Source organism: Capricornis sumatraensis, chromosome 5, assembly GCF_032405125.1.
Source record: "Capricornis sumatraensis isolate serow.1 chromosome 5, serow.2, whole genome shotgun sequence".
NCBI classification, from domain to species: domain Eukaryota; kingdom Metazoa; phylum Chordata; class Mammalia; order Artiodactyla; family Bovidae; genus Capricornis; species Capricornis sumatraensis.
In genome coordinates, this window is record NC_091073.1 from 49749570 (window position 1) to 49774251 (window position 24682).

At 36.6% G+C, this 24682-nt stretch overlaps 1 protein-coding gene across 2 annotated transcripts in view; it reads right to left on the reverse strand.

The window, feature by feature from the left end:
- Nucleotides 1-24682, reverse strand: part of RELN (reelin) — a 536845-nt gene that overhangs the window by 220857 nt on the left and 291306 nt on the right. For both annotated transcript variants that reach the window (XM_068972809.1, XM_068972810.1), the window contains exons 9-10: nt 16541-16637; nt 13774-14014 (exon numbers count right to left, since the gene is read on the reverse strand). In XM_068972809.1, the coding sequence (XP_068828910.1) occupies nt 13774-14014; nt 16541-16637 (338 nt within the window). The remainder of the gene's footprint in view (nt 1-13773; nt 14015-16540; nt 16638-24682) is intronic.

The following is a 24682-nucleotide window of genomic DNA, read 5'->3' on the forward strand; positions in this document are numbered from 1 at the left end:
ACTGGAGTGGGTTGCCATTTCCTTCTCCAATGCATGAAAGTGAAAAGTGAAAGTGAAGTCACTCAGTCGTGTCCGACTCTTAGCGACTCCATGGACTGACTGCAGCCTACCAGGCTCCTCCATCCATGGGATTTTCCAGGCAAGAGTACTGGAGTGGGATACCATTGCCTTCTCCTAATTTAGTTGAGATGGAAAATATATGTAAATAAACATTATGAAACTGAATACCATATTGTTAAACTCATTTCACAAACTCAAAATAAGGTATTAAAAAAAAACTGAGGTATATTTTAAAGGATCTTTTTGTTAGTTATTTGGCTGTTACCAAACACATTTGGTGGCTTAGTAGACCATTTGTGATAATGCAACTGTTATAAATTAGCTATCAAAAATATATTTTTTATATTTCTTAATTTTGTATTTCTATGAGATTATGGGTATTCACTAAACTCACTATGACGATCATTTCACGAGGTATTTAGTCAAATAATTGTGCTGTACACCTTAAACTTCAATAATGTTATATATCAATACTTCAATAAAACTGGAAGAAAAAATTAGCTGTCCATATACCTTTATACCTTGTATGGGTAGAGGTGCTTGAACTTCCCCCTTGAACCCAATTCAATTAATTGAGCTGAGGAGACTAAAGTTATTTCAAAAAAAAACCAATACTAGAAACTAAAAGCATTCTTAACATGGAATGAAAACTCAGTTACTGTCTATCCTCAAGGAGTTTGGCAATCAGAATCAGAAGGCATGTTCTGTGTTGATGTTTAAAGGACAAAATTCTGTAAAGCAGTTATCCTTCAATTAAAAAATAAATAAAATTAAAAAAAGAAGGCATGTTCTGGTGCATTTTCTCTACTGAATGGCTACATGGTTCTACACAACTCATTTAACCCATCTAGGCCTCAGTTTCTTAGGCTCTAGACTGGGGCCACTAATGTCTATATCCTAGAGACACTGTAAGAAGCACAAATTATATTATATGTGGAAGTGGTTTTTTGGAAATCTCTAAGTGCTACAAAATAATTGTTGTTTTATTTCTGAATATGCTATTTTCCAAAAATAAGCTATTATATTCCCTTAGCAGTATATACCCATAGCAGTAGGTTATAGAGAAACAGAACACTTAAATCTATTTTGAACTGTGTTTCTCATTGTAAGTCATTAAAATTCTTCAGAACAACTTAAAACCTGTAATAAAATGTAAAAGAATACACTGCACAATACAATATGGTAAAATATTACAATCATTCATTAACTTTCAGAATATACTGAATCATGAATTAGAACTTTAAAGCTCTCCAAATGTTGGCAGATTACCAAACATTTCCCTTAGGAAAACTTAATGATGCAAGGAATCTGCTGCCATTTTTCTTACAGATGAACTTTCATGTGTTTATGTTAAAAATCCAAACAAAATGTGAATTTAAAGAATGAAAAGAATTTTAGGAAATTACTCAGTGATTTTAATACCCAATTGTTTTTGCTTTGCATCTATTCAAATTCATGTCATTTACATGCAATGACAATTAAAATCTAAACAACTTCATAAAGCAGTTAAATTTCTAACTCTGTGAGATATATGAGCTCTTGATACAATAAAAACAAGAATACTTTGGAATTTAGGACAATTTTATATTGAGTATGGTAAAAATATAGCAGGTTTTCTTGAACAAACGATTTACAAATAACATGTGACTTTCTGAGTCTCAATTTTTGAATAACTTATGGTGAATATCAAATAATTAAGAATTCATTTTGAGTAAAATAAAGATATAAATTATGCAGGTGGTTCTGTATATTTCTATCCTTAGCCCTCCTAATTACATGACATTAAATATTATTTTTACTTCATTTCATTATTTTAGCATTGACCAATGACACATACTTTATACTTCTAAGTACTAGGAAAGCTCCAATTTTTAAAAATCCTTAATATATCATCCTTATTTGTTTCCATCTATCAATCAAAAATATTTCTCTACTTTGCTGTTACATGGATTTCCTTTACTTGAAAAGCAGAACACACTGTAACTAAGTGACATGGATTTGCCATTCAGAAAAACATCAACAGGAAACATCAGTGCAAATTCCTCAATATAACAAGTCTTTGGCCACAATTCAGGATAGCATTTTCCAAAGGTTGCTCTCTATACTCTGCTGAAAATGTTAATGACTTCACCTCTGTACTTGTAAAAAAAGCACTTGCAATCCCCTCCACCATAGTTTAATTAGGTTTTCATCAAAGAACACTGAGGAACCTCTTAATATTATCTCCCTGGGGTCTAATGGCCCTGATGATTCTTTCAGGTATCTGTGGCCTTACAAATTATTTTTGACGATATCCTTTTAGTTGGAGTGAGTATACTGGGCATTTGGGCAATGCCAGCTTGCAGAGAGCTGGTGGCAGATGGAATGAAATCTGCCTGGTGTGCCTTCCCCTCCACATGAGCAGAGAGCCATCCATTTCCTCCATTAAGGAGTTGTCACTCAGCCCACCCAGCTGGAAGACCATTTTTGATAGCCAAGCTGGCTGGTGGCAGACAATTCAGATACAAAGTGCACTTTAAAAGGAAGCTAAAACATCATCTGTAGGAAAATTGAAAATGCATGGCTTCCACCACAGCCAATTTTTTAATGACTGTAATATTTTAAGTGATTATTTTTGCCACTTCAGATTGCTCCTTAGAGAGGAGAGGTTTTTTAATTAAAATCTAGGCAATGCAAACAGATGAGATATGAGGAGAAGAGGAAAGAGAAATAAGATGAATAAAATTAATTAAAATGGCATTGTTGGCAGAGACATAAATTAGCCACTGTCTGGTTGGAAACAAAATATACTGGTATAAAAGTTTCTGGATTAAAGTGAGATGTGTGACTGAGTGACCAGAAATGGACTGATCTACAGCATTAGATATCATTGTGTTTTCTAAGCCTGTCACCATGCTATAGCTATTATCATATAGAAATATATATTTCCTACATCCTGGTTCAATGGTCTTTAAAGGTATAGACTTTCATGCTTATAAAGAAAAAAACAAAATAGGAAGAGAGTGATTTCTTTCATAGGGCAAAATGAATTTCTTTCACTTTGTACACATTCAATTGCTAGGTAATTTAATACCAGTTAAAAAACTGATAACTTGGCTATAAACACAGTCCAGGTGCAGGAGGGCTGAAGTGCATTTTCTCTAGTCAACACAATCGATTCAACCACAGTGAGCATATTTTAGGAGTTCAAAGAGTCTTTTTTTTTCTCATTATTTTCTGGATTCATTAAGCATTTGAATCACTTTGCACTATGATTCATAAAGATTCAATTTATGGTATATTTTGTGACAAGTGTGTAATTATTTGGCAATAGTTATGACAATTCTAAAACAGCCATAGTGACAGATTTGAATTGGAGTAATGAAAGAATAACAATGAAAAATTCCACAGAGCAGTTGTTAACCTTGTCTGTAGAGATCAATATGACTTTCACAGTGTCTGAGGTTTTCAGTCTTGCCTCCTCAAATTAAGAACACCAGACACAACGTGGGAGGCTGCAAGATACTGAGGAACAAAAGGGCTGGGACTTTATTATACAATGTAGCTGGCTTTGAAAATCAAAACTGTTTGATCTTGGAGAAGTCACTTAGCTCTAGGAGCCTCTTTATTTTCATCTGTGAAATGGGGGCAATTGTGAGGATTAAATGAGATAGTGCAAGTAACATGCTTATTCTAAAGATTGCTAAATCTTAGGAAATCAGTAAATGCTAATTCCCTTCCTTCTTTCATCCCCTATCTTCATTCATTTAACAAACCTTACCTTAATGAGTACCACTATGCAAATAATTGAGCTCTGTGCTGTGCTAAGTACAAAGATGATGGGAAATGTTACTAGGTTTTGTATGTTCATATAGAATAAAATAAATTTCACATTGAATATTGTATTACCTTGCAATAATTAGTGATTAAATGTGTCAGCTTCAGATCATAAACAAACAAGAAAAGGGAGGCTCTGGGGATTTGTTTGAATGGTTATTTTTAGTAGAATTTATTGAACTTATTTGTTTCTGTGTTATTGCCACTCTTGTCATGGTGATTTGGCTCAATTCCATGTTTCACTAATGCTATTCCACATTAATTACTGTACAAATAGGCCTCATTGGGGGGAAATTGTGAAAAACACACTACTTACATTTAACCCTTCATCCCCAAAGAACGCTTATTAGTTTAACAAATTATATTCTGGCTCATTTTACAATATCATGTACCCACCTCTTGGGGGAAACATGACAATAAGAGCAATGCAATCCAAAATGAAGAACATCCCAAGCAAAGCGAATTTAGAGAGACAGCATGCAATTAACCAGGCTGGAATCTAGCCAGAAAATCGCAGTTAACATTCCGATTCTTAATAGAAAAAGACATGAGAACATGGTCTAGCCACAAGTCTTACTGAGCTCAGGTTTATCCTCATTAGAAAGGCAGTACTCAAATCCCTCAAGTCACAGACCAGATAGTTTCCAGTACAGCGATTTGCAAAGCATATTTCTGGAAAGCATATCTGATTTCCTCCTGTTTGCCCTTACAGTCTAAAAAAAGAAAATCATTAAATGGATTTTTGAAACCTTTTTCTGGGGTGCCCAACTTATGGAAGACAAGTTAGGCATTATAGCAGGGAGATATTGCTCTGCCAGGGGACTAGATTCTCAAAGCACTCATTTAGAAATAAATTCTGCTTTGAAAGTAATCATCCCTTTAACCATTTGTCTTTGACTTTTTTCACTAGCCTCAACTTGTGTTAAGACTTTACATTTTCAGACAAATTAGTTAACATTTTTTCCATAATTTGGATGTTACAACCTTTATTCTCCATTAATGATTCAACAATTTGTGATAATAGTATTAGACAAGTGACAGCAGAACCCCAGAATGAAAGCTCCAATTCTTATTCAGGACTGGAGATCTGCCTAGTGTCCACTGGGATAATGAATTTGGCAAATGCATAATGTACAAGAGCTATAAGAAAATTAATAGACTCTCTTTTCTGACTTAATGCTTCTCCTTAATGGGTTGTTGATTTACCTAATTCACCTAATGGCTCCTCATTAGGGGCCTTTGGTGTTTGTTAAACTAGGAAAATTGACATTATTATTGGATATTTATCAACAGTAAATGGAAGAGAGAGGAAGCAGTCTAACTGGAGGTAGAAATAAAAGATTAAGATATGGCCCTTCTAAATTCTGTATACTTAGTTACTCCCAATCCTTGACATACATCTGCAAAATTTAATAAATTACTTTTTAAGAAAAATTATTTTAAATACATTTGATCACAGCCTATTCTAAAGGACAAACCTTCACAACAGAATCTGACATTTAATGTTGATTTACTTCTCAACACAAGTTGACATAAATGTGCAGAAGGAATAATCTGGCATTCTTTGCTATCCATACAATGAACTAGGATAATAAATAGAAAAAGATTAGCAGGTGCAGGCACAGCAATCAGAGTGGGAAGATTTCTTAAAAATAAAAAATACACGGAAGCACCTATCTCCTAGTGATCTGCATTTAATCTGTGGGTCATTTCCAGAGTTGACAGAAGCCAGTGATTTATGCCTTTGCAAGCTGAGGGTAACCAGGCTAGCTGAGCAGATATAAACATTTATTAACAGTGACTGAGCAAAGCATACACTCTGTCTCCCACACAGATATCAAGGAGTTGTGGATGCCTCATGCTTTCAAAATACAAATTTTGGCTGCCACCAAAGATGGGGGTAAATAAACAAAATGAAGCAGCTGCTTGACCAATATTTACCTCCATGGCATACTGATCCATTTGGAAATTTTGCTTCATGGTACTATTAAAGGATAGAAAAAACAAAACCCAAAATATCTCCTCATACCTCTTTCCAAATCATTTGTTCCTGGGTTCTTCTGAGTACTTTCCTGACCTTTGCAGGTCTTTTCTTTAACAGTGAGTTATAGAAAGCAGGTAGCTGCAACAGCTCCAGGCTGACACTTTAAAATTTTACATTTAGCACTTTTCTTTGAACTTGAGATTAAGGACATTTTCAGATTGCAGTATGTGTGTTTGAGGAGTTGGGAAGAGATAACTTTGATTCTTCTGGATGTTTCAAGAATGACTAAGAAAACCTGGGCACTAAGTTCTCAAGCTCTTTATAGACATGCAGTGTTTACCTACTGTAGATACAAAATTTAGATCAAAAGGCCTTCCTCACAGTGCTGGCAAGTACAGATGATTCATGAAATGCCACCATTACTACGGCTTCTTTTACTACTTATCATAATTATGGTTGTTATTATTATTTATTATCCAGTATCCATGCTACTCAGTGGAGATACGTATCAAAATCCTACCCAAGGCGAAACACTGATTCTTGATTCCAAATGTTTGAAATGGAAGGGGCTGAAAAAAATCAACCATTTTCCTTAAACTTTGATGACAAAACCAATACCATTCTCAAAGAGTCAGAGCACCAGAAGTTGCCCTTAATCATTCTCCCATTTCAGGCAGGAAGAATGTGTCTTCCACCATTAAATGTGGCAAAACACGTACAGCCACCTTATAGTGAGAGGTGCTGCCAGGGAATGGCAGCTGTGGCAGCAGTAGCCAATTCCAGCAACTGCAGACTGACACAATATATCCTGTATCTTCAGAATAGAAACAACTGACAAGAAATTCTTGATTAGTCTAGAAATCATTTATAAAAGTATAAAAAAAAGAAAGGATGCAATTGTCTAGAAAAGAAGGAAATATTATTGAAAGTGAAAGTGAAGTCACTCGGTCGTGTCCGACTCTTTGTGACTCCATGGACTGTAGCCTGCCAGGATCCTCCATCCATGGGATTTTCCAGGAAAGAATACTGGAGTGGGTTGCCTTCTCAAAAATATTATATCAACCAGTAATTAAGACAGGTGATTCAATATCAAGTGAGTTTAGACTCCTTGCCTTTCTGAGTCCACGGCTGGCTTACTGTGGAGACTGCTAATGAGGGTGGTGCTCTGGGGAGCTTTCTGACTTCCAGGACTAGATTTACAGGCATTTAGAGCCCCACCTCTTTGGTTGTGAACAGAGGGCTACTTAGGGATTCATGGGAAATAATAAAATCATGATGGTAATTAGAAACACTCTAAGAATGTGTTGCCCCTTTTCTTCCACACGGGCAAGCTCTCTGGAAAAACACTGGATGCTAAGTCAGACAAGGCCATGAACTTGCAAAGAGAATGGAGGAAAAACACAGATGGCTGCCTAGGAAGAACATATTAATTCTGTAACCTCTTACAGTCCTCTTTAGCTTACCAATCCAAATAAAAAAGCACAACAAACATAAGTTTGGGTTCTACATTAAAAGCTGATACTGTTAGACACCTACTTCATATTAATTACTAAAGAGCCAACAGATGGTAATGGCTTTCTACCAACCCAGGACAGATTTAAACTGGTGACCTATAATTGCAGTTCTCCAGATCACATAACTCCTTAAGTTAATTACTCTATTTGGTCTTCTATTATTCTGCCCTACTTGAGATAAACAAGGACAGGCTCAGATAAAATGGATTAAGTATTATTACCAAAGAAATGGGAAACAAATCTAAAGAAGATAAGGAAAAATATGTACTATGAATGCTAGTGACTCATTTTTATCTTTCCTATTTGACCTGCCACTCTTAAACTCTATCTTCAACATCAACATCCTCACTACTATTACTTCATTTTATGAACAGCACTTAAAAATCATTTGCTGTTAATAATGAAAACTACTATTAATTTTTTAATTATGTGAATGTCATTTCAACTTAATTCCAATGGAAACTGGTCCTAGTTTGACTGCCAAAAGTTACACCTATGGGAAATACTTGTGTCCAAACTAATCCATTTACTTCATTTAATTCTGATATCATCTTAATGACATACATGATGACATAGTTTGTGAATTCTGTATTTTTCTATCCTATTCTTCCTTCTGCCCTCCTAATTGGGGTTGTCAGCTCAATCCTTTGCCTTCTACTTATTTTTCTCTCTATTCACTTCCCTGTGGAGCTTATTTGTACTCAAAATTTTCAATGAAGAAGACACGTACTTATTAAAACCTTTCTATATGCCAGGCACTGTTCTAGGGTTTACATGTATCTTCTTATTTAATTATCACAACAGGAGATGGATTCTACTATCATCCCTGTTAAAGGTAAGGATACTGAGAAATCAAGAGGTTAAATAACTTGCCCAAGACCATATGGCTAGTAAATGGTGAAACCAAGATTTGAACCCTGTTAAGCTCATTTTCTTAACAGTTTTGCTATATCCAGTCCCATTCACAATATTTTTGCCCTCATGTCATCTTTGAATATAAAATTTATTTTCTTTCTTCACAAATTAGATCTTGGTATTTTTTCAGCTTTTCATTTGTTCAACTAGCACAATGTATCATGTGCCAAACACTGGAGATTCAAAAATAGCAGAAACAGTTCCTAAGCTTAAGAAGCTAACATGCTAACTAGGGAGACAAACATAACTACAAAGAAACATTGTAAACGCTCTCATAGATGTATATGTATGCTGTAACAGAATGCTGAAATAAGGTGCCAATAAAACAGGTGCTACTCCTCATTCCAAAGTGAAATGATGGACCAAATATAAGGACCTAACAAAGTGAAATGATGGACCAAATATAAGGACCTAACAAAAGAGGTGGTAAAATGACTTAGCCACTTCCCTAAATTGAGAATGAGTGAGCCTGAAGCTGCAATAGGTTGGCAGCTGGAAAGCAGAGGGATGATTCCTTTCCAGAGGGTTGTTGGTGAACTGTGAGTCACATCCATGACCTTGCAGGGGAGGAAGGTATCATCCACTTGCCTCAAGCCTAGGGCTCAGGATTTCAAGGCCATTCCTTGAAAGGGATTCTGTAAGGGCTTAGACTAACAACTGGGGCAGCCTGGCAGGCGGCTGGGTAACAAGAGGGCTGCATTTTGAAGCAACTAACTTCTTTTCTCCCAATGATGGATTCAAAGTGAATGTTCACCATAGACTAGGATTGGACCCATGCACACAAGAGGCAATCTGGTCTAAGATCCTGCCCCCAGGGGCTTCCTGGAGGGGCAAAGAGCCCTCAGCAAAAAGAGGTTGAAGTCATAAGTCAGAGTCCCATTGGGAAGTAGGAGAAGTAGACATAACCTGAAAGATATACATTGGGGAGCTACAGGTGTGAAATCCCCAGTTTTGGTGAAAAGTGGTGACATATCCAAAGAGCTTTGTTATGGATACAAGAGAAATCCAGCTTCGATCACTTGCCAGATCATGAGATCAATAATTCCCACTCACAACAATAACTGCCTCTTGCTTCTTCTCCTTCCTCCTGACCCAGCCCTGGATGATTCAAAGGTTAAAATTAATGACTTAGTGGAGGAGGGGGAAGGAGTTGAGCACTATCTCTTTTCTACTCAGCAGACCTCAGCTGGAGGAAAGGAGATGCTACGGGTGAAGTTCGGAGTTTGCATTATTATGGTGAACCATGTGGTATTTGTTATTGAACTGAGACTAGCTACTACAGTGATTGATTGCTTTTTTGGTCTATCAGCAGTCTTGGGACCTGACTTAGTTTTTGTGCAAAAAGGATACAGATTTTAAAAAGCTACCTGAGTGAATGTGAATGGTCACTAGTGAAGAAGAATGAACTGTATTTTGTAGACAGTCTTCAACCTCAAGTCCTGCTTATTCAACCTCATGGTTATAGCAGCACAGGAAGGAGGCAGACATTAGCTTACACAAAACTTCATCCAGACAATGACATTTGAACTGGGCCCTTAAGGATGCTGGGGAACAACTAGGCATAGAAAAAGAAAGGTGGAAAAGCATGTCTAAATGGGTGGGAGTGTGAAATTTCATTTTATTTGTGATGCTGGAGGACAGGAGATAAGGATGAAAACTTAGGCTGGACATGGACTGGAAACAGCCTTGAATTACATGCTAGGGAGTTTGGCTTGTCCCCTCAAGGCCTACACAGGAAGCCATCAAAGGTCTTGAGTATGGAGGATGCATGATATAATTTCTATTAAGAATGATGGTGTCATCTTTTGTCAGTGGCATCCTTTTGTATGATTCTTGACTCCAACGTCCTCAGCACAGGGAGTCTGCTACCATGAGACTGTTGGTTTCAATTTATTTAGCATTCCCCATTCTCACTCTATTTCACCTTCTCTATAGGTTACTGAAAATGCTTCCTACCTCCATGAGGAAAATATTTTAACACTCCTATCTCCTTAACTTTACTTTAGGTCAGCAGTGATGGACCAGTAAATATGATTGTGAAAATAAAACCAGCTGTTGTAGAGTGGAAGACAAGGAAGCAACCTGTGCTTGGACTGAACTTACTAGATTTTAATGTATGAAAATCATTCATCTTGGACCTCCCTGGTGGTGCAGTGGAGAAGAATTTACTTGGCAATGCAGGAGACACAGGTTCAATCCCTGGTCCAGGAATTGGACCTATATGGATTCTATATGCCGCAGAGCATCAGGGACAATGTACCACAACTACTAAAGCCCGAGTGCCCTAGAGCCCACATGCCACAACTACTGGGCCCATGCGCTGCCACTACTGAAGCCCGCTCACCTGGAGCCTATGCTCTGCAACAAGAGAAGCCACTGCAATGAGAAGCCCCATGGTTCAACAAAGAGTAGCCCCTTCTCGCCACAACTAGAGAAAGCCCATGTGCAGCAAAGAAGAGCCAGTGCAGCCAAAAAAAAAAAAAAAAAAAAACCACACCAAAACCAGTCATCCAGAGAAGATAATATATAGTACAAATGGAATAAAGCTAGATCAAGATAAAAAATATGAGAAATACCAGAATCTTTCAGTCTACTGTCAGAGAGTGATGGGGAAGAAAACAGGCAGATAAATTAACAAACAAATGTTTGGAAGAAACATAAGACCAATAGGTAGCATTTAAGTTTATATTTATTACTTGTAAGAGCACAGTTATCAGGCAGCTGAGAGCAAGAGTTCTGAAGTCAGATTCCTGTATTTGAATCTTGGCTCTGCCACTGCTAAGAGGAGCATTCTGGACAAGTTACTCAACACCTCCACGTCCACTTTCATCTTTTTATAGGTTAATAAAGATCAACTCTATGAGATTATATACATAATCTCACATACATACCTAGAATAACAAGTCCCTAGAATAATACATGGAAAATAAAAAGTAGCTGTTACTACTTAACCAAAGAGTATCCTATCTGTGCTTGGACATTTTTCCTTGAATAAATTCTACTCTGTAATGAAGCACAATGAAGCATTCAATTGATGTTATACTCAGTCTCTGATTTAGTTAAGATGTAAGCATCTTGGAGACTTTTAATGAGTACTATTTAGAAAAGACAACATATAGTCTGAACAAACAAACAATACTCTCAAAACTAAAAAGTCCAAAACAAAGCAACGTTCAAAACATGTCTTATGACCAATAGGAACACTGAGATATGTTTTCTAATTGGTTGTACTCTGTTTTCATCTCAGAGGCCACCCATTAAAGGAAAAATATTTGATGGAGAAATTGCATACAGTTTAAATAAACAATTTTTATTTCTAGAACTCCAAATCACTTGGCAAAAGCAATTTTTTCATGCTAGAGGTGTGAGTCAAAATGCAAGAGGTTGGTCATATAAATGAGTTAAAATGACAATCTTAGATTTTATCATTGTACTTATTTAAAATTTTAAAAAGAAACATTAGAGAAAAGCTTCTATGTGATAGCCAAAAACCCTGGTACAAACCATTTCTACAATGATTTTTTCTTAATAGGCAACTAGGCAAGTAGGTAACTAGGCAAGTCTCAAATGTGTGATTAGTAAGCTTAGGAGGAAGATGAGAGACCACAAAGCACAAGTATACTCCACACAAAGTTGTAATTTAAGTAACCATTACTACAAAGGAAACCCATACTTCATATATTTTTAACATGGGTGGTACCAAAGTACAATGCATTAAGAAACCAAAAAGTTAATTAAATTAGTATAATGATGGCTTATAAAAAAGGCACAAAAAGTACATATAATATATAGTAAAGGGAACTGAGATCAAATAATTACCAAATGATCATCACGGGACAAGAATGTGAATCCCAGGCCCTGAGGTCTCCGTGTGTTTCCTGGGTTTACATATCTTGCCAGTGGTGAACAGTGACAACAGAAATCCTTCTCTTAATCAAGTAGTAGTGGGATATGATACAGGCTATCCTTACAAAGGTTCTTTTCCACGCCCATATGAAAGGCGTCCATGACTCTTTAAAGGATCCAAACGAACCAAAGTTTTAGAGTCTTTATCAGAACAAATCTCCATAAGGTTTACTCGGTGTTTTCTCATGTTGACCAAAGATGATGTCCGTTCCTAATGCTAGTCAGTATCTAGAGTTTGATTTGCTAAGTATCAACTTAACTGTGTCAGGAGGGTTTTCTAAAAAAGTGAAGGTTTCCTAAATAATTTATTTATTTTTTATTTTTTGGTCATACCACATAGCATGTGGGGTCTTAACTTCCCAATCAGAGATTGAAATCCCCCCCCACCCCGCCCCCGCCCTGCACTGGAAGGCAGAATCTTAACCACTGACCCACCAGGGAAGTAAACAATTTGCAACCCATAAATTATTAAAAGGAGATGAGTGTCTTAGATCTCTATATTCTGCTTGTGACTTCTGTGACCTCACCCCCATTCAGCACAGAGGTCCTTTTTTTTTTTTTTTTTTGGTAACAGTAAGTCACATTTTTAAAAACTCTCCAATCTGCATCTGTACTTTATTTTTTTCATACTTGAAACTTGAGAGAGTCCAGTTGAAGATCAAACGGTATCTTAAAATATTGCCTTGACATAGTATCTTACTCCACATACTCTCTGGGCAGGCAAGCCAGTGATTTTAATTCTCATTCAAAAAGTGAGCTTTTAAAACTTTAAGGGTTCATCACTGGTTATATCTTCAGACTTTATCACAAGTCTCAACTGAGTATCTATTTTAGACAACCATTTCAAACACTGTCGAAGGCCTCTGCTTTCTGCTATCATCTTCTAGCCTTTATGTATGTAATTTATGATTCTAGAAACACTAGTCTTCCCATCTGGCCAACTTGAAATGACCTTTCAGTGTATTCCTATTCTCTTGGATAGCCTTCCTAATCCCTCACGTCTGGATCTAGCACTGCATATTGCATTTCTACAGCACCTTAAACTTTCCCAGCAAATCAACAATTATGCTGTTTTGCACATGCACGTTGCTATATGTAACCTCCCACTAAACTGACAGACAATAAAAGGAAAAGACATATCTGCCTTTTGTGGTTATATTCTCCAGGTTCAGCCCAGTACATGGCACCAAGGGTTCTCAAAAATACTTGTTCAAAGGATGAACAAATGAATGATTCCCCATTCTTACAGGGGAGGGTAAAGTGATATTACCTATTCTTTTAATCATGGTTTTAGTAAAATACTTCATGACCTCATGGACTATACAGTCCATGGAATTCTCCAGACCAGAATACTGGAGTGGGTAGCCTTTCCCTTCTCCAGGGGATCTTCCCAACCCAGAGATTGAACCCACATCTTCCACACTGCATGTGGATTCTTTACCAGCTGAGCCACACAGGAAGCCCAACTGAGCAACTTACACTTAATAAAATACTTTAGTAAAATAGTGGTTTAGTACAATTTGGTTTATTGAGCTTTAGGTTTTAGGGAGAAGAGAAGGAGCGAAAGAGAGATCAAACCTTCACTGTAGCTCCTGGGAAGAAAAGCCAGTTGCCCGTGTCTACTGGATCCAGATTGTCTTCTAAAACAACTTGTCTGTGAGCTGAGTTGATGACGAGGATGTTATCTAAGGCCCAGCAGGCTTCATACACTTCACCTACTTGTAGATTTTCCTGCTTCCACTGAAACTGGACATTCTCCCCTTTGGCGTCTTCAGGAAGGTAAAGGATGTGGATGATGGTACTGACATTGGAAGGGGCTCTGGAGAGATGAGAATTGGTGCCACAATAAAGTTCAACAGTGTCCACTTTATCTTTCTTATAGATCCATTTTGTTTCTTAATTAAGATTGTGGTTTTCTTATCTTAAAAACATTACACATTATGGGTGAAATACTCATAATCTTATACCCCTTAAACCTTTTAATATATGTGGTTATTAAGATGTCCATATTGAGTGATGGGAGTTTAAATATCAAATGTCTTAAAGAGCTCTACTTTTACAACAAGGCAGGCAGTAAGTATACTCAGGTAAGTCAGTAAAAGGATAATTGAAGAGAAAATGGTACACAACTGCCTTGGCTCTTGTAAAAAATCAGAGTATCCAGCACAGTATTTTGTAAATGGTAGATACTCAATCTGAAACTATATACTTTATATGATACTAAGAAGAAAAAAGGAGAGAAACTGTAAAATTATCTTAATTTTAATTCTTACTTTGAAATTTTATATCTATTAGATATCACGGTATATTGTATGCTTCAAAATCAACATTTACATAAGTTACTTTATTTCTAGAAAACAAATATTTTTTTGTTTTGAAAATGTGAGATTTGCCATGAGAATTAAATGCTTTCATTTAGAATTCTTTAGATTTCCATGCATACCAGTCTTTAAAAACATGATATAATTTAATAGGATTTTTATATCATATCTGCTGAAATCTAGGTCCTTTGCTATTTAATATTTATGTTAAACATTTTATTTTACCAAAGTAGAAACCTGCTGTAGTAAAAATGATGGCCTTAGCCAAGATTAAAAGTGGTACTAAAATGCAAACTAGTAGTACCTGGGGCTTACTATAAATCAGTTTTGAAAGGACTAGAGAAAAGCCATATTTTTCACTCACCAATGAAGCACATATAAATCTGTAGGATTGTCAGTGTAGATTATGAATGGTGTGCCTTACCTTTGGGGGTAATCAATTCCCCTTTCCTTTAAAATATTTAATGATGACTATGTTTTTAACTTCAAAAATAATTTAAATCAATGAAGATAGTATATTTTAGTTTTAGGAAGTGATTGAAAATATGTTCACTCTGATCACTAATGGTAAATTTGCATTGATGAGAATGATAGTTTGGTGCTTGGCCTAAAATTGAAAGTCTTATGTAGTGAAAAATAGAATCAGCTGAATGTGATCTCTATATCTTATAATTAAATGTATACACTCACTATTTATCATATCAGAAGCATACAGCTGTTATTCAGCAAGAAATATATACTACAATTTATCTAAACTATGAGATATATTAGAGAAAATTGGAGGCATATGAGTAAAACTTCCAATACTTATGCTGCTTTGCTTAAAGCCATTTATATAAATCAGTACTTAATATGAATGCATTTTCATTATAACTACCAAAAATTAGAAGGAATAGCAAATGCTCTGTTATAAAATTGGCGATTGGCACAGCATGTCAGAGCTTGGCTTGTACCAGATATCTATAAATAATATTTTATTCTGTAACAGAGGGAGACAATCTATGAAAATCCATGAGTTAGAATTAATTTTCTCAAGTTTTGGTTGAAATAGAACTTGAACTTATGAGATTTTTATTTTTATTTCAAATACTAGAAATTTTTAATGTTAAAGATTAAGAACCTAGTATTTATTCTTCTTGCCCAAATAAATAATATTTTTTTCAATGTGGAAATACGGTAAGGAAAATAGCATGAAAAATAAGAAAACTGTCACAGAACTTATGGAAAATGTTCTAGTTGAGTCATACTAATTTAAGAACTGAACTGAGCGGAAAAACCACTTAATAAAATTTCAAGGTATTTTTTTTTCCTTTAAATACCTCACCATACCTGAAATTAGCACCCATTCTGAAGTTTATTTTATGATTTAAAGTGCACAAAAATGGTTAACATAGTCTGAGTTTTGCTAAATTTAATCAAATATTTTCAACCTGAATGAGCTTCTCCCTCTTTAAGCATCCAACCTCATTTTCTTATGAAGGGATTTTTTTTTATTAAAGAAAATGTAATAAATGATTACAACTCACATCACAATTATAACAGAATTTTAGAACTGGCCCTTGGGAAGTTAGAAGGAAAATTACAGAACCAGGGATTAGATCCAAAAGGCTGTTAACTAATTGTCATCAAAGACTGGAAAGAATTTAAGTAGTAATCTGATACATTTCTAGGCCTATAAACCAGGTCACAGCCAGGCTACCTAGAGAGACATATGGTGATGTTATTTTGTGGAGAATCCCGTCAAAAAGGTTACTATCTCAAATGTACTTCTACCAAAAATAGTTTGTTATAGCCACCAGTGACAGTGGGAAGTAGTGAATGGAAAATGACACTTTTAACAGCATGTCCTTCAAATAGAGCAGGTAATATGCAGGTAAATATGTGCATTCAGGTAATTCAACATAATTAACAACCAGAGTACTTTTAACCATGAAGAATAAAGCCAGTGATAGAATGAAGGTAAACAGGGAAGCGGAAAACCACCTACATTAAAATTTATGACGATACTTTAAATGATAACAAACCTAATTTTCTCAAGCTGAATCCAGTCCGCAGTATTATTCTTGGCATATGACACGATGATACAAGGGTCTGAATAACTATAGCGACATGAACCTGAACCTGTAAGCAGCAATAACAATAAATTTCAAAGTTAAAAAAGAACAGTGTGATTACATATTATCCTTCCTGATAAATACTCTAGATAATTTTCTAACCACTTAGTTATTTGATCATTTCCCAATTCTTCTAACTATGCTAAAACTTCTTGTGATCTATTCTGATAAATATTAGATAAATAATTTTGAGTTAATAAAAAAAGTAAAGTGCAGGTCTCTTTAGAGATACATGAACTTCTAAATTAAATATAAACACTCTGTTCTAGGCCAAGAAATATCTGAATATTATAGAATGATTAATAATGCCATTATAATTCTTGCAAGTTAATATTAATGATGCTTGTATTAAGTGGCATGTCAGTCATTCAACTGCATGAAGAGTAAAAATAGCATTCTTCTGTGTGTCTGTTATTTAACTTATGATGTAGCATGCTGCTGCTGCTTAGTTGCTCAGTTGCATCCGACTCTATATGAGAAATTAAAATACTGTAAATTCAAGTACTAAATGAATGAGAACTATTAGAGATGTGATTGATATTATTCTACTACAGCCCAACATCAAAGATTTGAAAGAGAAACATTATTTTCCATTGTGGATATCTGGTCATTGTTTTTCACGATTATTTTCAGTATTGGATATATGAAAACCAAAGACAGTTTTAAACTCTGATAAGAATTTGTTTTAACATGTTTAATGAATTCTTATAATAAAACACACTCCCCAAAACAGCCATGAAACATAAGCCAGAAGTTTACTGGAACTCAGTAGCAGGGTTTTTATACTATATTAAAAACAAATGAACCAAACGAAAAAGAAATAGCATATTTTATGTTTAACTTTCCCCCATCTGTTAGAGGAACCGTGGTTTTAGCGAACGGCATCTGTTGATGGTTTTTATATTTGTAGTACTCAAGAGTTCCAAGCTTTAATCAGACTCATTTATTTTATTTCAGTGGTGTTTAGTACAACACCAGTTAGTTTGCCATCGCCAAGGCTGGCAGTGAGCTAAAAAGGCCAAACAGCAGTTTTCCTAGATTTATTCTCACAGCTAGAATGTCGATGAAAAAAGGCTACTGAAAAGAAAGCTACACAGTAACCTTGAGCTCAAACAGAAACCTACTTTATGCTGTTTGATCATTTAAGTTCTACCTTTCTTAAGCAGCTGCTTAAAATAAATATCAAACTGTGGGGCTGGAAATGGAAATGGCCAGGATTATGTGATACAAACTTCAACACAAACACGTATGAGGTCTGGCAGACAATTTGTTTTTCAAAAGGCAGTTCACACTAGCCTAAAGAATGTAAATGGTATTTATGTGCTCCTTTCTGTTTTATACATGGTTAAGTACTAAAAAAAGCAAGTGCCTGAGGTGAATCCCCAAAATGGAAAGGCGAGAACAAATGAAAACCAAAAATGTTCCTCACAGTGGATATTGTTTACAAATTGAAAAAGAATAGGAAAGCTGATAAACATTAAAATAAAAAATGTGTTCAACTATGACCCTGATAACCAATATGACCCCTCTCCTATTTTCTTATGTTATCATCTCACTGTTGGGAGAAAAAGTGTTTACTGTTGTGAGAATAAGCTTATTGTCATTGTTCAGCTGCCAAGTCATGTCCGACTCTGCAACCCCATGGACTATAGCACACCAGGCTTCCCTGTCTTTCAGTATGCAAACTACTCCAGCATTCTTGCTGCAAGAATAGTATGATAAATTTATGATGCACTCATTAAAATAAAAGGTACTTGGCAGGTGACTCACTTTTACTTACTTAGTCATTATATTATTTTGTATTTAAAATGTTAATATCTTCTGAACCAATCTCCTCCTCATTATTGTTGATGGATTCTCAGTAGCTCTTGCCAGAACTTTGCAATACTGATTAGCTGGTCTCCAGCCTCACATGTCCTCACCCAGCCACACTACTGCCAGTGCTCTTCCCACAAGTGAACTGAATTTTGTTACTCCCTTCTTATAATCCATCAACAATTTCTCAGTTCCTTCAGGATAAAGCAGTACTTCCAGCCCTGGTGAGATAAAGGTGCACGGATCCTACAGACTAAAGGTGTTCCCTGGAAAACAGAACTAGCCCAGGGTTATCTTTAAAGGGTTCCTACATGAAAAGACAGCTCAAAAGCCACAGGGATTCCAACAGAGGAGTGGATAGCTAGAAGACCAGGACTCGGGTATTAGGTACGAATGGACAGCCAGAAGCGAGGCACTGCCCATGCCATGGGAACTTCCCCTCCTGGAAGAAGCACCACCCAAGAGAATAAGCTGGCTTTGTGTACATGCTTCCCTTTGGGGCCACTCCTATCAAACTACCATCCCAAATGGTGCCAAGCCAATGAATAAATGATTCTCCACTCCCACTATGAATATAGCTGTTCCACATAGACTGGGTGAATTTCTTCTTCAGATAAGCCCTTCTGAACTGCAGCCCCACTGTCACACAGACTTGGGTCAGTAGAGTAAGATTTGTCCTTGCCCAGATTGAAAATGGTTGCTTGACTCTGTCCGCAATGAGGAGAGGAAAGAGTTAATTAACATCCATGTGCCCAGGTGCCTAAAGCCATCCCCAACTCCCTGCTCCCAGGTGCAGTGGTACAGAGCTATCACATACCTCAAAACACCTCTAATGCAGTGAGGAGACAATAGTAAGCAGGTGCCACCTGCAACAGGTACTTCTTTCTTTCCCCTCTTAAATCAAAGATCTTTAACTGCCAAAGCTGATATTTAAAACCAGAAAGGAAAAACAACTCAAATGGAGAATGCAAAATATCCTCTCATGTACAGGTTCATTTTCTCTCCTTTGGATCACTTCTGATATAATTGTTATCCTTCCTCTCAAGTAGCAATTTTGCAAAGATTTGAAGAATTGCTGAAGATAGGAAGATAACTTAGAACTATGGTTATAAAAGTATGCTCTGAGAACCATCAATGGACTTAAATGGGTCTGAAAATGCAAACTCTTTCTTTGGTTCTTACTGGCAAATGAGGAAATTTCATATATTATCAGTTTTACTTATATCAAGGATATAAGCAGCTTACAAAGTGATGAAGGGTTCCTAAAGTATGGTTTTCATAAATAAAATTGATTAACTTCTAGAACTCACTGGGAACCCTAATCCAACAGTCAAGGAATTCTGGTTTCCATGTAGAGGTACACACACCAGGACTGGGGAGGACAGGATATTTATGTTAAAGGTACCTCATGAGTGTAGTTTCCAGTTGGTCTTGGTTGGCAATTCTTGATTTAAAATTGACAGATTAATTGATAAATGATAAAGTAAATCTACATTTACTTATTATAACTGTCATTTGCATTACTATGGGTAATTTAGTCAATCCCATAGTACATAATGATAGATAATTTTTTCAGCAACATTTCTGAACTAATATTGGCTTAAATTTGTCCTATACTTAAGACATATATGTATTACAGTATAACAAGCCATCTCTACATCTGTGCTAAAGCAAATACCTACATAATGCCTTGAAACTATCTTGCAACAAAATCACCTTTCATTGATGATGTCCTGAATTTGTGCTATTGAATTTGTGGCTAGAATTTGTGCCATTTTAATAAATTGCTCTATATTATCAAATTATGTATAAAAACACTGTTTTAACAATTCTTTTGCAATTTTAACATAAAATCATATATATGTGTTCATTCTTATTAGATTCCATTTCCCTCTCCAGGGGATCTTCCCAACCCAGGGATCAAACCCAGGTCTCCCACATTGCAGGCAGACGCTTTACCATCTGAGCCACTATATAGGGAAGTACTATATATATAGTTAAGAAAAATAGATACCACAGAGTAATACCCTCATCTTTTCAATCACTCTACCAGTGTACTCTGCCTTCCTCTTGTTATAATGGATGAAGTGCTCTGTTCTAAAGAATGGTGAACCTTCTCATGTGGTCTAGATTCCATCTTCAATGGCTCTTTAAGAATTCCCCTCTCTTTCTCTTGTATCATCAATTTCTTCCAATAAGTTTCCTGGATCATTCCTATTGTCATACAAACATAGAAACATACAAAGTATCTCCCATCTTAATTTCTTTTATTGATGTCACACTTGTATCTTCTGTTCTTTCCAATCCTATTTTTGTCCCACTTATAGGAAAATTTCTCAAAAGGGTTGTCCAGTGATTGTCTCCACTTCATCATAGCCTATCTTCTGTCCCTTCCTCCATTCAGACTTCTACACTCAAGCACCACCCTGAAACTACTCTTGGTTATGTGGCTGGGGACTCCATGTTGCCAAATCAACAGATCATTTCCCCATGTTCAGGGTACCAGACTTCTCATCAGGATTTGTCACAGTCCATCCTTTCCCCTTAATTGGATAACTTCTTCTATCTTCCACTACCTTCTTGATCTTTCTCTTGCCTCACTGGCTGTTACTTCTCATTCTCCATTGTTGCCCTTTTCGTTCTTGATCTCAAATTGTTTTGGTGGCTTTCTCTTCTCCTCTCTACATTGCCTCTTTTTACTTTGAGGCTTTAAATAATACCTACAACAAACATCTGTATGCAGGTCAAGAAGCAACAGTTAGAACTGGACACAGAACAATGGACTGGTTTCCAAATTGGGAAAGGAGTATGTCAAGGAGCGTCACTCTGCTTATTTAACTTTATACTCAGACTACATCATGCGAAATGCTGAGCTGGATGAAGCACAAGCTGGAATCAACACTGCTGAGAGAAATATCGGTAACCTCAGGTATGCAGATGCCACCATCCTTGTGGCAGAAAACAACGAAGAACTAAAGAGCCTCTTGATGAAAGTGAAAGAGGAGAGTGAAAAACTTGACTTAAAACTCCACATTCAGAAAACTAAGATCATGGCATCCAGTCCCATCACTTCATGGCAAATAGATGGGGAAACAATCAAAACAGTGACAGACTTTATTTTCTTGGGCTCCAAAATCACTGCAGTGACTGCAGCCGTGGAATTAAAAGACACTTACTCCTTGAAAGAAAAGTTATGACCAACCTAGACAGCAAATTAAAAAGCAGAGACATTACTTTGCCAACAAAGGTCCATCTAGTCAAAGCCATGGTTTTTCAGTAGTCATGTATGGATGTGAAAGTTGGACCATAAAGAAAGCTGAGCACTGAAGAATTGGTGCTTTTGAACTGTGGTGTTAGAGAAGACTCCTGAGAGTCCCTTGGACTGCTAGGAGATCAAACCAGTTAATCCTAAAGGAAATCAGTCCTGAATATTCATTGGAAGGAATGATGCTGAAACTGAAACTCCAATACTGTGGGCCACCTGATGCGAAGAACTGACTCACTGGAAAAGACCCTGATGCTGGGAAAGATTGAAGGCAGGAGGAGAAGGGGATGACAGAGGATAAGATGGTTGGATGGCATCACCAACTTGATGGAAATGAGTTTGAGCAAGCTCTGGGAGTTGGTGACGGACAGGGAAGCCTGGCGTGCTACAGTCCATGGGGTTAGCAAAGAGTCAGACATGACTGAGTGACTGAACTGAACTGATATTTCCCATGAGATCCACATTTATAGATCCAACTGCTACTTACCATCCCAAAAGGACATCTCAGGTTTATTAAGTCAAAATTAGAAGAACTCGTTTTTCACCTTACAAATATTCAGTATACTTTGCATTTCAAATGACACCACTCCAGATGCTCAAAGAAACTAACAAAACACTAGATGTCATCTTTGATTCCTCCCTTTCTCCTTCACTTCCCACTTCCAACCCATTAGCCTGGGAGTTCTGACTCCAAAATACTGCTCAGCTTCTATCCTCCACTAGTGCTACCACCTTAGTCAAGTCAGGGTCATGTCTTGCTGCTCTTCTTGCTCCCCTTTTTATCCTCCTGTAATTAATTCATCCTCCACATAGCAGTTATAGGCCTTTCGAAAACAAAAGAGTCTTTTAAAATGTTTTAGTGATTAGGCCAACCTGGCTTAAAACTCTCGCAAGGTTTCTCAGTCCACTAGGAACAAAAGGATGAGCTCATTGCAATGATACATTAAATCCTTCATGATCTTAGAACATCCCTTGTACCACTCTTCTTTTCACATACTTTGTTTCAGCCACTTTGGACTTTCTCCTCCCTAAGCACTCCATCTCAGGGCTTCTATGTGCCTACTCTCTGCCTGCAATTACACTGATGATGTCAATATCCTCACACTCTATTCTTTCCTCATTCCATTCATGTCCTATCCCACAGACTCTCCCTTGGTTTGTTCCTCTTCTTTCTCATGGATCTGTACAAATATCACCTCCTTAAAGAAATCTTCCTTGATCATTCAATCTAAAGAAGTTCACCCCCAATGTCCAATCATCCTGCATCTTATCACTCCATTTTATGAGTGTATAAATTTATCTCATCTATTTACTTGATTATTTGCTCACTGTCCATCTCCTGTTAGAATGCAAGCTCCATCAAAGCAGTGTCTGTCTTGTTTATACTTGTGTCCCGAGTACCCAGAACAGTCATGGTACACAACAGAAATCAGCTCTGGCTGGACTGTGAATGAGTTTGCTGTAATTTGCTTATTTGAGATTATCTATTTTTTGTTTTTACTGAGATATATTTATACTAGAAAGGGGGAACTATAACCATGGATGGATGGGACTTAAAGATTTTCAACTTTTCTGAATTGGGTCAAAAGTGAAAAAAAATTTGAGAGCTGTGCTTTAGAATATTTGTACTACATGTATTCTTACCCAAGATTCATTTTGGTACTGTCATATAGTCAATGGGGCAATAATTCTCCCACATTAACTAGAAATTGCCCTAAAATGACTTAGATGGTTACACAATCCAGTTTGCCTTTAGAATAAAAATATCAGAGACAGATTACATGAGTAATTATGATACATTTTTATCAGCTAGATAAAGTAATATGAAGAATAATGATAGCCAGATGAATTATTTTACTTATTAGTAAAGTCTTATTGTAATGGCCCAGTATAATTAAAAATAAACAGTTTGCAAAGTCATACAAAGTACTCATAAGCCACACCGAATATCACCCCCAAGGCACATGTTCTGACCTCTCCATCAGGAATCATTTTCTAGTACATTAAGAAAAAAGTTTCTCAAATGTAATATCTTCTTAATTGTAAGACATTATCTTGTCCTTTCAAGTTGATTTGTTTCTGTTTGAATGTTTAACTAGATTAACACATTGTTCTAAGGGAGAAAACCCACTTTTGTGCCTAGGAAGAAACCTAATAAAGCTGTAACTTCATAGAAAAATATTACTCTAAATTGTAATGCTATAATTGATGATAGGTGTATCTTATCATCGTACAATCTTAACATCATATAGCCTTATGTGCATCTCAGTCCTTCAGTCGTGTCTGACTGTGACCCTCACAGACTGTAGCCTGCCAGGTCCTTCTGTCTATGTGATTTTCCAGGCAAGAATACTGTAATGGGTTGCCATTTTGTCCTCCAGGGGTCACACAGTCTTAAATAGATGAGGGAATTCTATATATTAATAAATTCAATGCTTGTTAGTATTACTGATAATTCTGTATAATTTTTAACTTCATTTTTTGGAGTGAGATTCCCTCTGATACATTATCTTCCAGAGAGAAAGTATGTATAGGGGTTAAGAGAGTGGATGGTGAGGGCACGCTGTTAGGTTTGAAATCTGGGATTTGACACTTTTTAGCTATGTGAATGGAGAAGGCAATGGCACCCCACTCCAGTACTTTTGCCTGGAAAATCCCATGGATGGAGGAGCCTGGTAGGCTGCAGTCCATTGGGTCGCTAAGAGTCGGACATGACTGAGCGACTTCACTTTCACTTTTCACTTTCACGCATGGGAGAAGGAAATGGCAACCCACTCTAGTGTTCTTGCCTGGAGAATCCCAGGGATGGGGGAGCCTGGTGGGCTGCTGTCTATGGGGTCACACAGAGTCGGACACGACTGAAGCGACTTAGCAGCAGCAGCAGAAGCAGCAGCAGCTATGTGAATCTTGAGCAAGTCACTAATCTTTACTGTGTCCAGTCTCTACATTCGTAAAATGTGAATAATAATAGC